Consider the following 16,213-nt stretch of genomic DNA (forward strand, 5'->3'; position numbering starts at 1 on the left):
TTTGATTATATACATGTGTATTACATTATAATGTTATTTGATTATATACACGTGTATTACATTATAATATTATTTGATTATATGCACGTGTATTACATTATAATGTTATTTGATTATATACATGTGTATTACATTATAATGTTATTTGATTATATACACGTGTATTACATTATAATGTTATTTGATTATATACACGTGTATTACATTATAATGTTATTTGATTATATACACGTGTATTATATTATAATGTTATTTGATTATATACACGTGTATTATATTATGTTATTTGATTATATACACGTGTATTACATTATAATGTTATTTGATTATATACATGTGTATTACATTATAATGTTATTTGATTATATACACGTGTATTACATTATAATGTTATTTGATTATATACACGTGTATTACATTATAATATTATTTGATTATATACACGTGTATTACATTATAATGTTATTTGATTATATACACGTGTATTACATTATAATGTTATTTGATTATATACATGTGTATTACATTATAATGTTATTTGATTATATACACGTGTATTACATTATAATGTTATTTGATTATATACATGTGTATTACATTATAATGTTATTTGATTATATACATGTGTATTACATTATGTTATTTGATTATATACACGTGTATTACATTATAATGTTATTTGATTATATACATTTGTATTACATTATAATGTTATTTGATTATATACATGTGTATTACATTATGTTATTTGATTATATACATGTGTATTACATTATAATGTTATTTGATTATATACACGTGTATTACATTATAATGTTATTTGATTATATACATGTGTATTACATTATAATGTTATTTGATTATATACATGTGTATTACATTATGTTATTTGATTATATACACGTGTATTACATTATAATATTATTTGATTACATACACGTGTATTACATTATAATGTTATTTGATTATATACACGTGTATTACATTATAATATTATTTGATTATATACACGTGTATTACATTATAATGTTATTTGATTATATACACGTGTATTACATTATAATGTTATTTGATTATATACACGTGTATTACATTATAATGTTATTTGATTATATACATGTGTATTACATTATGTTATTTGATTATATACACGTGTATTACATTATAATATTATTTGATTATATACACGTGTATTACATTATAATGTTATTTGATTATATACACGTGTATTACATTATAATGTTATTTGATTACATACACGTGTATTACATTATAATGTTATTTGATTATATACACGTGTATTATATTATAATGTTATTTGATTATATACACGTGTATTACATTATAATGTTATTTGATTATATACATGTGTATTACATTATAATGTTATTTGATTATATACACGTGTATTACATTATAATGTTATTTGATTATATACACGTGTATTACATTATAATGTTATTTGATTATATACACGTGTATTACATTATAATGTTATTTGATTATATACATGTGTATTACATTATGTTATTTGATTATATACACGTGTATTACATTATAATATTATTTGATTACATACACGTGTATTACATTATAATGTTATTTGATTATATACACGTGTATTACATTATAATATTATTTGATTATATACACGTGTATTACATTATAATGTTATTTGATTATATACACGTGTATTACATTATAATGTTATTTGATTATATACACGTGTATTACATTATAATGTTATTTGATTATATACATGTGTATTACATATTACATTATAATGTTATTTGATTATATACACGTGTATTACATTATAATGTTATTTGATTATATAAACGTGTATTACATTATAATGTTATTTGATTATATACATGTGTATTACATTATGTTATTTGATTATATACACGTGTATTACATTATAATATTATTTGATTATATACACGTGTATTACATTATAATGTTATTTGATTATATACACGTGTATTACATTATAATTTATTTGATTATATACACGTGTATTACATTATAATGTTATTTGATTATATACACGTGTATTACATTATAATGTTATTTGATTATATACACGTGCATTACATTATAATGTTATTTGATTATATACATGTGTATTACATTATAATGTTATTTGATTATATACACGTGTATTACATTATAATGTTATTTGATTATATACACGTGTATTACATTATAATGTTATTTGATTATATACATGTGTATTACATTATAATGTTATTTGATTATATACACGTGTATTACATTATAATATTATTTGATTATATGCACGTGTATTACATTGTAATGTTATTTGATTATATACATGTGTATTACATTATAATGTTATTTGATTATATACACGTGTATTACATTATAATGTTATTTGATTATATACACGTGTATTACATTATAATGTTATTTGATTATATACACGTGTATTATATTATAATGTTATTTGATTATATACACGTGTATTACATTATAATGTTATTTGATTATATACATGTGTATTACATTATAATGTTATTTGATTATATACACGTGTATTACATTATAATGGTATTTGATTATATACATGTGTATTACATTATAATGTTATTTGATTATATACATGTGTATTACATTATGTTATTTGATTATATACACGTGTATTACATTATAATGTTATTTGATTATATACATGTGTATTACATTATAATGTTATTTGATTATATACATGTGTATTACATTATGTTATTTGATTATATACACGTGTATTACATTATAATATTATTTGATTACATACACGTGTATTACATTATAATGTTATTTGATTATATACACATGTATTACATTATAATATTATTTGATTATATACACGTGTATTACATTATAATGTTATTTGATTATATATACGTGTATTACATTATAATGTTATTTGATTATATACATGTGTATTACATTATAATGTTATTTGATTATATACACGTGTATTACATTATAATGTTATTTGATTATATACACGTGTATTACATTATAATGTTATTTGATTATATACATGTGTATTACATTATAATATTATTTGATTATATACACGTATATTACATTATAATGTTATTTGATTATATACACGTGTATTACATTATAATGTTATTTGATTATATACACGTGTATTACATTATAATGTTATTTGATTATATACATGTGTATTACATTATAATGTTATTTGATTATATACACGTGTATTACATTATAATGTTATTTGATTATATACATGTGTATTACATTATAATGTTATTTGATTATATACATGTGTATTACATTATGTTATTTGATTATATACACGTGTATTACATTATAATATTATTTGATTACATACACGTGTATTACATTATAATGTTATTTGATTATATACACGTGTATTACATTATAATATTATTTGATTATATACACGTGTATTACATTATAATGTTATTTGATTATATACACGTGCATTACATTATAATGTTATTTGATTATATACACGTGTATTATATTATGTTATTTGATTATATACATATGTATTACATTATAATGTTATTTGATTATATACACGTGTATTACATTATAATGTTATTTGATTATATACACGTGTATTATATTATGTTATTTGATTATATACACGTGTATTACATTATAATGTTATTTGATTATATACATGTGTATTACATTATAATGTTATTTGATTATATACATGTGTATTACATTATGTTATTTGATTATATACACGTGTATTACATTATAATATTATTTGATTACATACACGTGTATTACATTATAATGTTATTTGATTATATACACGTGTATTACATTATAATATTATTTGATTATATACACGTGTATTACATTATAATGTTATTTGATTATATACACGTGCATTACATTATAATGTTATTTGATTATATACACGTGTATTATATTATGTTATTTGATTATATACATATGTATTACATTATAATGTTATTTGATTATATACACGTGTATTACATTATAATGTTATTTGATTATATACACGTGTATTATATTATGTTATTTGATTATATACACGTGTATTACATTATAATGTTATTTGATTATATACACGTGTATTACATTATAATGTTATTTGATTATATACACGTGTATTACATTATAATGTTATTTGATTATATACACGTGTATTACATACTGTACTGTATTTTGTTACTAATTTTTAATGCCATTCTACTGTATATCCAAAAGTTAAGAAATTTCATCGAATAGACAATTATTTTTAGTTCAACGTAATTTTTACAGAAAATTAGGGGAAATGGCATTTTTCCTAAATGTAAACACCTTGAAGATTGCGAATACAGTAGACATACTTATCTCCCTTTCCGTCACTTTAATAGTTGGTGTTTTGTTTCAGTTGATAATGAAAGACTTTCTTTTTTTAACTAAAAGCACAATAGCAGTTGTTCTACTACTCCATGAATGTTCGTAATTTTGGGATATTTTCAACATGACAAGTAAGTACTGTTGTTTTTGCTTAAAACGACATTAAAAAAATCGATCTGTCGACTATCTTAACAAGTACCAATTCTAAATATATTAACTAAATTTAATGAGCCCAAATATTTTCTAAAAAACCTACCAGTAACAAGACAGACAAAAAAATAAGATTTAAAAAAACTTGTTAATATAATGAAAAACAAATAAATTGGAGTCCAAACTATATGGCTCATTTAGTGTTTTGTAGAATCTGGAAAATTATAATTTACTGACCAAACATGAGCGAAATATTGCCTCCCTTCCCTTAGAGTTTGGCCCCTTTATGTTCAGTAACTCTCACCAGTTCATGTGGATTAATGTGGCTTATCTCATCCTCCTCCATAAAACACATCACACCTCTTGTATCTTCTTCTGGTTTCTTCATGCCAGTAGCAGAGAGAGCACCTCTTTTGCTTCTTTGAGGTGAGGTTGATTATAGCATTACTACTATACCTGGTCAATCCCTGCCCCCTTCTTCTTTAACCCCCCCCCCAAAAAAAAAAAACTTAAAGTAAATTGTTTTCAAACTCTTCAAAAACTGTCTTTTTGAAAATTGCTTCGCTCAATTTCCCAATATATATGTACAGTTTGGTGTATTTCTTTCAGCATATATGAATTGATTTAACTAAACTGAATGCGGACTAAAAAATAAATTAAATTTAAATTTAAAATAGATAAAAATGAAAATGATATAACATAAGAATCTGTCATACATTACCAACAATTAATGAACCTCAACTAATAACATTATCTAAAAAAACAAATATTTGAATATTTGACTAGAACATCATATATATCACCAAACAGTTAAAACTAACAAGAAATTTAATAAGTAATTTTAACCATTAAATAAATACTTAAACCAATAAACTTAACCCGAATTTACCCTGTTTATAAATAAAATAATTAAATTAAGATGAACAGAAAAATATTCAATCATTTGTTTTGCCTCCCTTTGAAAACGTAAACAAATTAATTTAGCTGAACTAAATGTGGAAATGAGCAAAGAAGAATTTTTTTTAATTATAATTCTGGGCTTGACCATTACTCCTGATCTTAAATGGAACACGTATATCAAATCTGTTGCCAAGGCCGCTGGAAAAATGGTGGGATCTTTCTATCGATCCAGTAGATATCTCACTGCTGATGCTATTCTCTACCTATATAAGAGCCAGGTACGTCCAAGGATGGAATACTGTTGCCACATCTGGGCAGGAGCTGCTAGAAAGGACTTGTCCTGCCTTGATAGAGTTCAAAATAGACTTCGTAGCCTCGTAGGAGATGTCCTTTTCTCCTCCTTGCAACCTCTATCTCACAGAAGAGATGTTGCGAGTTTGTCTCTGATGTATCGTTATTTTCATGGAAAGTGTTCAACTGAGCTTCAATCTATGGTCCCCCCTCGCCAAACTTTCACAAGAAACACTCGTCTAGCTGTAAACACTATCAATAATTTCCCCCACTCTTTATCTGTGCCTAAACCTAAACGTAGATTCCATGAACAAAGCTTCTTTCTTAGAACTGCACGCCTGTGGAATTGTCTTCCGTTTTCCTGCTTTCCGGCTGACTACAATATGGTTGTGTTCAAGTCTAAAGTAAATAAGTTCTTGATGAGCCGTTCCATATAAGTTATCAAATTTACCAAATTTTCATTACTAATGATTACTATATTGATCAATTTCTACTGTACACTCTTTAACCCTTATCCTTGAGTGGCCTCTGGGCCTTGATAATGTGGTGAAGCCTTTGTAAAAAAAAAAAAAAAAAAAAAAAAAAAAAAATTATAAAAATATGTAATAAAAAATTTATTTAATTAAAAATATATGTAATAAAAATTTTATTTAATTAAAAATATATGTAATAAAAAATTTATTTAATTAAAAATATATGTAATAAAAATTATTTTTAATTATAAAAATATGTAATAAAAAATTGTTTTAATTATAAAAATATGTAATAAAAATTTATTTAATTAAAAATATATGTAATAAAAAATTTATTTAATTATAAAAATATGTAATAAAAAATTTTTTTTAATTATAAAAATATGTAATAAAAAATTTATTTAATTAAAAATATATGTAATAAAAAAATTTTTTAATTATAAAAATATGTAATAAAAAATTTATTTAATTAAAAATATATGTAATAAAAATTTTTTTAATTATAAATATATGTAATAAAAAATTTATTTAATTAAAAATATATGTAATAAAAATTTTTTTTAATTATAAAAATATGTAATAAAAAATTTGTTTTAATTATAAAAATATGTAATAAAAAAATTTTTAATGATAAAAATATGTAATAAAAAATTTATTTAATTAAAAATATTATTACTTATGCTGACAATAAGTTTAAAAAAGAAAAATGGATTTGAAGCAAAAAGTTTTTAAATTTTTATTTGATTTCAAAGCCATTTTAATTTCAGCTGAATATCTCTCGCTTCATATGTGCGTTTGACAAAAGGAAACATAAAAGTATGAAAAAGAAATGAAAAATATTTATTGAATTAAAAGAAAAGTGGAATTTCAATAACATATTCCACCATTATGTGCCTTAGTTTGCTTCAATTTGTGCCTCTCCGTTACACCTCTGCATCGTAATGTCTTCTATTACCTCTCACACAAACGTTCCAAACAAACTATTTCATGACGTTTCTGAATTTTTGAGATGATGAGGTTATTTGTATTATTATTCATCGGAATACTGTTCTCATCTTGAGTAAAAGTAAAAATTATAGACAGAGAGGAACAGTGGCGAGTAAGACACCTGAAAGAAGCAGCACATATGCTGGGGAATAACCAACTGCTAAGTAGACCTAGTATAGAATTTAATACGATATGGGAACCAGTAATTAAAAACAATAGATAATATATACAAGTCAAAAAAAAAAAAACAAAAAAACATTAATCTATACAAGTAATAAGTAAAAACATTAATATATACAAGTAATAAGTATAGAGACAGATATACATTAATATATAGTAATAATTAGTAATAAATGGTGATATTTACAACTAGAAATAAAAATTGGTTTAAGGCTCCTAAAATTCATACTAGAATTGTTTGCAAGGACCCGTGGTGCAGTGGTTAGAGTACTGGGAAAAATCAATTGTAAAAGTGACCTTTTCCTGAAGGTTGAAGGTTCAATCCTCAGTGTGGGTGACTGAAATATACATTTGTGAATTACTTAGAACCTCTATCCAATTATGGCTGACGAAACAAGAGCACGCTACCTCCGTGAAGTAAATAAAGGGTTCCGCTCAAAATCTCGTCTAAATTCCCGAGTTCAACAGAAACATTTCCGAGTTCAACAAGATACACCTGAAGAAGGTCGGAGATTATATTGACCGAAACATTGTGAAAAATCACACTCAAGATGGGAACAGTAGTCTGATGAATAATAATACAATAATTTCATATATATATATATATATATATATATATATTAGTGTTGTACCGATTAATCGGAATCAGAATTGGGAATCGGAAAAATCGGTAGTTTTTGAGGTATCGGAATCGGAAAAATTTGTGCCTAATTTCGGATTCCAAAACTGATTCTTTTAATATTTTATTATGTTAATTTTTCCTTGCTGATACCGTTGATAAATATTTATTCCTTTTAAACTATTAGTAAAATTAACCTCTATAGATCATGATAACATTAAAAGAAGATCTAAATTTATTTTATCTGCATAAAATAAACAAAATAACATTTGAAACTTTGCAAAAATTTGCTAGATAACCTTTAGAAGGATGCAGTTTATTTGCAAGGTATTGAAAAAATTGTTTAAATTTACAGAAATATTTTGTCAAGAAAAATAATATCAAACATTATTGCTAATTAAATCAAAAGTGGAATATAATAGTGTTGCATTTTGTCCGGTTAGGTTTTTGTCTGCTCCCTTACTCGGCATTGGCAAATATACAAGGAATGGCGAAAGGTGTGAAAAGGATTGGCCTTTAATTGAATTTGAAATGAACTCATGAAATGTCATGTTTCCATGTGATTTTCTTTGATTCTGCCGGTATCATTTATGTTTATACATAGGGATTCCTACGGCGCGCCAGCCAATGCCGTCTAGAGCCCACCAATCTCACTCCCCTATATAAGGCCACTAACTGAAAGTATTTGGGAGTAATTAACATCTTCGATACCGTTTAAATAACTATTTTAAAAATATTCAAAATGTGTTTCATGATTTGAAAATTAATTACCAGCATATTTTTACTTTATTTTTGTTTAATATTTATTTTAATGTGATGCAAAAGTTTGCACTGTTTTTTTTTTTGTTTTTTTTTGTAAAAGTCAAATATATGCTTTTGTTAGGTAGAAGTGTAACTTATCTTACCTTTGGTAACATTTATTGGGTGGGTTTCTACTAGTATATTGTTTAATTTTTAATTTTTGAGTTATTATCGAGAGTTAAAAGTCGTAGGTTGGCCTTTTTTCTTGTTCTCTCATAACATCGGGTGAACATAGTGACATTTCTTGGGTGCGTTTCTATCAATACTTTGATTTCTGATTTCTGAGCTATTATCGAGGCTCGAATATGGCTTAAATAATATCACCATTTTTATTTTGTTTTAACCCAATAGACTTTACACTACCATTATTTCAAGTTAAAAAACACTTTAAAATAAGTTAAAGTGCAAAAAAAGAAAAGAAAAAATTATCCAGGTAGTTGAAAATGAAGCTTCGCTTGTTTTTCGTAACATTTATTCGTTGTGTATTCATTCATTTCGTCCCCTTTTCTTCCTTTCTTATTCTGAAAAATCATCCACCAGACGAGAAGCAAAAAAATAATAAATTTAAGAATTTATAGTGTCTGTTTTACAGGTAAATTTAACAGAAAATGAGCCTCCATATCCAAGTAATTCTAACGTTTAAGGACAGTTAACCAAAGATTGCTATAATATGTAAGTTCTGTGCGTTTGTGTATGTAGGAGGTTACTTTTTAAATGATAATATGTGGGTTTTATGAACTTACCAGTCTAACTTAGGGTAAGTTGTAAAAGAATTTGATGAACAATCATAATAATTTATAAAGGCCTGAAAATGAAAACGATTTTACTTTAAATATATATACTAACTGATCCCACTCTCTAAATTTTAAATTAGTTGATTTTTTTTTTTTTTTTTTTTAAATATGTTCATATAATCGCCTAAAAATGTAGAATCTCATTTTGTCTGGGGTGTGTGAGTTAGTTTACATGTGATTCTATTTACTTGTCGTCCCCTACCCGAAGTTAGTGTTAGACACAAGGTCGGTTTTTAATATAGGGAATCCAACTCTTTATTTTTTTGTATTATCACGGACTTAGGGTTAGTAGTAGGAAAGGGCTGTGTCGTTTATAAAATGGAGAATCGAAGTTTTCTTTTCGCAACAAAAAGTTATAATTGCGATGGTCGAAAATGAAAACGGAATAAAAAAAACACCGATAATTTCACGAGAATACATTATTTACATCTTCGTACCGTTTTACACATAACTATTTAAAAATGAAATATAAATATTGCCTATAAACACTCATGATTATAAAAAGATAAATAAATATAAAACGATTAGGAATTTAAAATAGAGGGTCAATTTACGAAATAAATTTAACGTAAAATGAGCTGCTTTTCTGAAACATTGTAGTGTGTTACCAATTTTAAATTATGTGCGCTTATTGGAGGAGGGGGGGGGTCTACTTTTTAAGCGATTACACATGGTTTTACAACGTTGCAAATCGAACTTAATTTAGTGGAAAACAGTTTAGTTAACATCCATAAAGAATTAGGGTGGCCAGAAACGATGATCATTTTACGTTACATTTATATTTGAAATTGATCTCGTATTCTAAACTCTAAAATGAGCGCGGTACTTGTGCAGTTTACGTCCCCCATTAAAAAACGAAAATTTCCCCCCCAAAAAAAAACAATTATATTCTACGTATCTGTTATGGAATGAAGTTCTCATAAAAAAATTTTACTTAATTTCATCAAGTTTTTTTTTTATCGCTAAAAGCATTCATTCGAGGCATTCGAAACAGTCAATCTAAACTACACCATTAGCATTGCTTTTTGGTTGAAATATAATGGATTACTTCCCTTTGATATCAATTAAGCGATTTATTAGAGAAATTTCATGTTCCCGAGATTGGAAACAAGCTGTAAAAACAAAACTACTTGATGAAATTAAGTGAATTTTTTTTTAGGAGAACTTCATTCCATAACGGGTATGTAGAATATAATTGTTTTTTGAAATTTTCGTTTTTTAATGAGGGACATAAACTGCACAAGTACCATGATCGCTTTTCTTTCTGTCAATTTAAAAAAATGTTCTAACACATGATCTATAAAAGTAATATTTCATTTTGGAATAGGGATTTAGCTGCGTGTTAATCTACAAAGTCGTCGTTGTTGTCGCTGTCGTCGCCATCATCATCGTCACCATTTGCACTTCGTTTTTTTTTTTGTTTTGTTTTTTATAGCAAAGTAAATCAATTTAATAACCTACCAAATTTTTATAATTAAAATAAAATTTTAGTTCATTCATAGAGAGAAGGCACACAAAGCTCATGCAATCTCACGTTAAAAATGTTTTTCTAAATAGTAACATTATTATTTAGAAATCCGTTCGTAACAATGAGAAGTGGCGTTGTTAAATATGTTGCTCTTACATCGTTTTCTTATTTTGCCTACCAATCATCAAATATTTTTAACTATTTATGTAAGTAGCATGTTATACAGTAAATACGAACTGATACAATATAGCTTTGTTTTAAAATCAAAATAAATGTTTTGTTGTCTTATAATTTTTAATCAATTACAGAGCAAACATTTGAGAAAAAATATACGCGGACATTACCCAGGCGTTTATGTAATAATTTGAAAATTTACGAAAGAAACAAAAAAAAACAAAAACAAAACAAATCTCTAATTAAATATGTATAAATTTTAAAAGAATCGGAATCGGGAATCGGATCGGAATCGGAAATTTTTAAAGGAATCGGTAATTGTATTGGAATCGGGAAAAATTTTGGAATCGTCCCATCACTAATATATATATATATATATATATAATCACATACATACACATTATATACATAACTTTCTACCCACAAGCTAAAGTTATTTCCTATGTCTCAAATAGATTTGAAGCAGAATTATCCACCTTTTTGGGCAAGTTGATAATATTTTAAAATAATTTCTTTTCTATATCTTTCTATATAATTCTTGGATGGAATATAAAAAATGATTATACTATAAAAAATACTTAAGGTTTTAGAGAGGGGGTCACTATGTGTCAATTCACGGGAGGGGGGGGGGAGATCCCTAAAAGTGTGAAAAGTTTTAAAAAGTACATTCCTTCATCTCAATTATGTTTATAACAGCAAAAATAAAATTTACTAAAAAACAACAAAAATGCTATCACCCCAATTTTTCCTGTCCAAAACTTGAGAAACCATGTAGTTATTATTTTACGTTAAATTAATATTGGAAAGTAATTTGACATATATTTTGCTTTTCTAAGAGAAAACACCCAGACATATGAAATGTTGAAGAAGTTACTAACACTGATTATAGCAGTCAGGCGAAGGTGCCATTTTGAATATGATCCGAGATGTTTGTTTATTTATCTGAGCATGCTGAGGAAAGTATTATTAATAGGCAGTCCTGAAAATCAAGCATTCTGATATTCATTTATTCTTGGAACTCCATTTTAAACCTAAGTGAGGAAACTTTTATTTTTCAAAAGTAATGTAGTATGTTGGAATTAGTATGCGTGATTAAAATGAAATACTAAACAGTGGCCTAAAAATAATTATATCTATTAAGGAAGGAACACGGTGCCGTGAGGGGGGTGAGAAGACTTAATGGATAGAGAGTGAATTGCTTTGTTATTTTCTTTGTGAGATTCCATATTTGTGAGAAACAGTTTTTTTTCATAATAAATGTAATAAATTTTAAATGAAGATAAAATGTATGCACAGTTTATTGAAACATGCTCTAAAAATTGTTGTAAGTGGTGAGAGTGAAAGGTTGTGTTTGATTATTTTCTTATTGAAATTGTAGATAAAAGGGGAAAAGATCATTTGATTAATTATTAGTAAACATTAAACAGTCATAATATATCATAGTAAGAAAGCACATTTTTCTCAAATCTGACATAGAAATTCATAACTTCGACAAGATACACCTGAAGAAGGTCAGAGGTTACATCAGTCAAAACATGAAAATAAAATGAAGATGAAAATAATACAAATTATAAATCCATAAACTATTACAAAACTGGACAACTACAGTTACTATGTATTCATGCACTAAAATAAAACAAACAAACAAACAACAACAAAAAAAAAGCAACTACATTAACTGCTGTATCATTATCATATTTCAACCCCATTCCTAAAAATTCTGAAACATAAAATCAATTTAGCTTTATTTAATTACTAGTTTCTCTAACTTTCTTTAAGACTCATTATTATACATCCATCATATAATTCTAATAACATTTCTCATCAAGCAACGCATGTCCTCAACCATAACTACAGTTAAGTAAGCAAATCAGTTGTAAATAGATTCTTCTTACCAACAACTTTGGGATTTTCTTTTGCTAAACCAAGAAGGACCATTGGATTTACTCCTGCATTTAAAGATGTTTCCCATTCAGTCCAGCTTTTAGCCATTGTCTTTCTGAAAATTAAATAAAATATTCACACTTAATAAACAAAAACTGAAAGAATTGGAATCGGAAAAATTTGAGCTTAATCTTCGATTACAAAAACGATTCTTTTAATTTTTTTCTTGAGAAATGATAAAACAAACATGGATGTATATATTTATTAAAAGTCGTTCATTTACAAGAACCAGAGAACTGCAGGTCATAAATCCCATTCCCAAATTTAGCATTGACACTCCAAGACAAATATATTTTTTATTGGTCAATTATGGTAAACAAAGTAAACATTCTAAAATTCACTTGCCTATTCCCTTAGTAAACCTTTTCACACTAATTGTGAACTTTCTGAGAGGTGACATGTAATAGGTATTTTGCCTCTCAGGAAGTTCACAGTTGATTATTAAAAGATTTAAAATGCTCTGGACAAAGTTTTTCAATTTTGTCAGCGCCAGCTTAACACTTTCCTGGCCATCAGTTTCTTCTGAAATAATTAATGTTTTATTGTATTTTTCACTTTGGATGCAAGTGAAAAACGTAGATGAAAATCTCACAATGAGTTTATCAAAATCTTGGATAAAAGACGTAAAGAGAAAACATTTAGAAGTTTTTCTAAATTAAAAAAAAAAAGAAATTATATTTACATTTAAATGTACCCTTTCCTCCAAATAAGAAGAATAAAATTTGGATATTTGTTAATATAACTAACAGAGCAACAATAAATATGTTATCAAATCCAAGATAACTTACTCTTCTACCTACTTAGAAAAGCTTTTTTTTTAGTTCAAACAAAAGCATCGTGTCCACTCTGTTAAGTTAGAACAAAAAATGGCTGTCCATAAGTCCTGTGTAAGAATCCTTGATAACTGCTGAAAACTGAAAATTAAACAAAATACAGAAAGAAATACATCAAATAAATGTCAATAATCATGTGAAAATGTAATTTTCTACTGTCGCATGTTAAGGGTGCACACATGCACACACACTCATGACAGCTGATACGCGCTGAACGATTGGGGTTAGGCTGTCAAAATTGATGTCACTGGTGGTGAAAAGGTCAACTATTCGATGCACAGAGCTTCCAAGGTTAGTGCACCTGCAGGTCACACATATAGCCCAGAGAAAAAAGCAAAAGAGAGAAGCAAGCAGCCAGCCAAAAAAACAACATTAGATGAGCTTGTGGTTCCATCCACCCATCCATCCTCCTGTCCACATTTCGTCTCTAGCTTGGTGCCCACACACAAGGCAATAAATAAAAAAAAAATATATTTTTTATATTTTTATACAAAATGAAGTTTGTGTTACAAGTTTTTTATGACTGACGAAAAATTGACCAACGTGTATGCGACGACACAAGATACATTCATTTGATGCCGTTTTATGACAAGTTATTTTAACAAAGTATATGGGAGCCTGGACAAACTGTGAACACAACGATAAAAAACAAGACAATAAAGTAGGTGACATTCGATTTTTTTTACCCTCATTTTTCTGCAAGAAGGCTCACAATATCTCTTCTGTGGGAGAGAGGTTGCAGGGAAAAGAAAAGGGAATCCCCCACTAAGCTACAAAGTCTATTTTGTACTCTGTTAAGGCAGAATAAACTGTTTTTAGCAGCTCCTACCCAGATGTGGCAGCAGTACTCCATCCTAGAACGTACCTGGCTTTTATAGAGATAGAGAATTGTATCAGCAGTGAGATATCTACTGGAGCGGTAGAAGGATCCCACCATTTTTCCAGCGACCTTGGCAACAGATTTGATGTACATGTTCCATTTCAGATCAGGAGTAAAGGTCAAGCCCAGAAGCTAGTCAAAACATGGAGACTCCCCAAGACGAGAACCATCCATTTCAATTGATGCCAGATGGGGATCAGAGCATTGATGATGTAAAGATATTCTTTTGTCAGTAGCATACTATTGTTATAATGGAGCAGCAGCTATTTTCAAATTTCGTGCAGGGATTGACTTCAGAATTAAAAAAAGCAGTGGGGTCAGTAAAAAGATCAATAAGAGGGGAATCTCTTCTAAGGAAAATTGTGCCGTTGGAAAATAGAAGGGACGTTGGCTACAGGAGGTGGGTGGATGATGTAGAGCGGTATTTTAGTGTGACCAGAGCAATGAGGAAAAATGTCAGATAGCTCTCCTAACCACAAGGGGACAAGTTGGGCAATTCATAAACAGACTCATATTAAACAATGAAAGTTTAACATGAGCAAAATTGAAGAGGTCCTTAGAGAACTATTTTGGAATTGCCACAAACCCTAACAAACACATAGTCAAATTAGCGAACATGACACAGGATAGGTTGAAACTTCATACACTGTTGTATCAAAATAGCACATGCTAAAAAATCACACAAATAACTGAGAATCAATGAAAGTTGAACATGGGCCGAATTGAAAAGGTCCCTAGAGTACTACTATGGAATAACAAACACATAGTCAAATTAGCAAACATGACACAGGATAGGTTACAAGGGATACAAAACTATATGCAAAGGATAGTTAGATCAGCAGAAGGCACTTATAGTGGGATAGACCCGGGAAGCGAACTAGTTAGAAAATAGGTACTGGGATTCTTTATAGAGGGTTTCAGGGATAGAGATGTGAAAATGGCTGTGATGAGATACAAGCCACAAGATCTTTAAGCGGTTTATCAGAAAGCCTTAGAAGATCCGACTTGGCACAAGCCAGGAATATGAAGACGAACCCATGGAGGTTTGTCGCATGAGACGGCGGATTCCAGTTGAGTAATAGGTCCAGCCAGTCCTCCAAGATATGGAGGCAGTCGTAAAAGAGGAAACCAAGTAGAGAGTAGGGGACTAGTATTTAAAACTAGAATGAATGAAAGAGGCAGGCAGGTGATTAGGTGTTACTGCTGTGGTGAGGTGGACCACATACAGAAATTCTACAAGAAGCATATCCAGGGAAACGGGGGTGCTCCGTTTGTGTGACACCTGATGAACAGAACAAGAGTATACGGATACACATAGTCGGTAACATGG

General features: G+C 27.6%; 1 protein-coding gene across 3 annotated transcripts in view; it reads right to left on the bottom strand.

Annotated features, from left to right (window-relative positions):
• Window positions 1-16,213, bottom strand: part of LOC145260541 (uncharacterized) — a 158,490-nt gene that overhangs the window by 37,139 nt on the left and 105,138 nt on the right. For all 3 annotated transcript variants that reach the window (XM_080118756.1, XM_080118755.1, XM_080118758.1), the window contains one exon: window positions 13,122-13,225. In XM_080118756.1, the coding sequence (XP_079974882.1) occupies window positions 13,122-13,218 (97 nt within the window). In that variant the 5' untranslated portion in view covers window positions 13,219-13,225. The remainder of the gene's footprint in view (window positions 1-13,121; window positions 13,226-16,213) is intronic.

This window comes from Euprymna scolopes, chromosome 36 (genome assembly GCF_053919585.1).
Source record: "Euprymna scolopes isolate OS-2025 chromosome 36, ASM5391958v1, whole genome shotgun sequence".
Classification (NCBI taxonomy): domain Eukaryota; kingdom Metazoa; phylum Mollusca; class Cephalopoda; order Sepiida; family Sepiolidae; genus Euprymna; species Euprymna scolopes.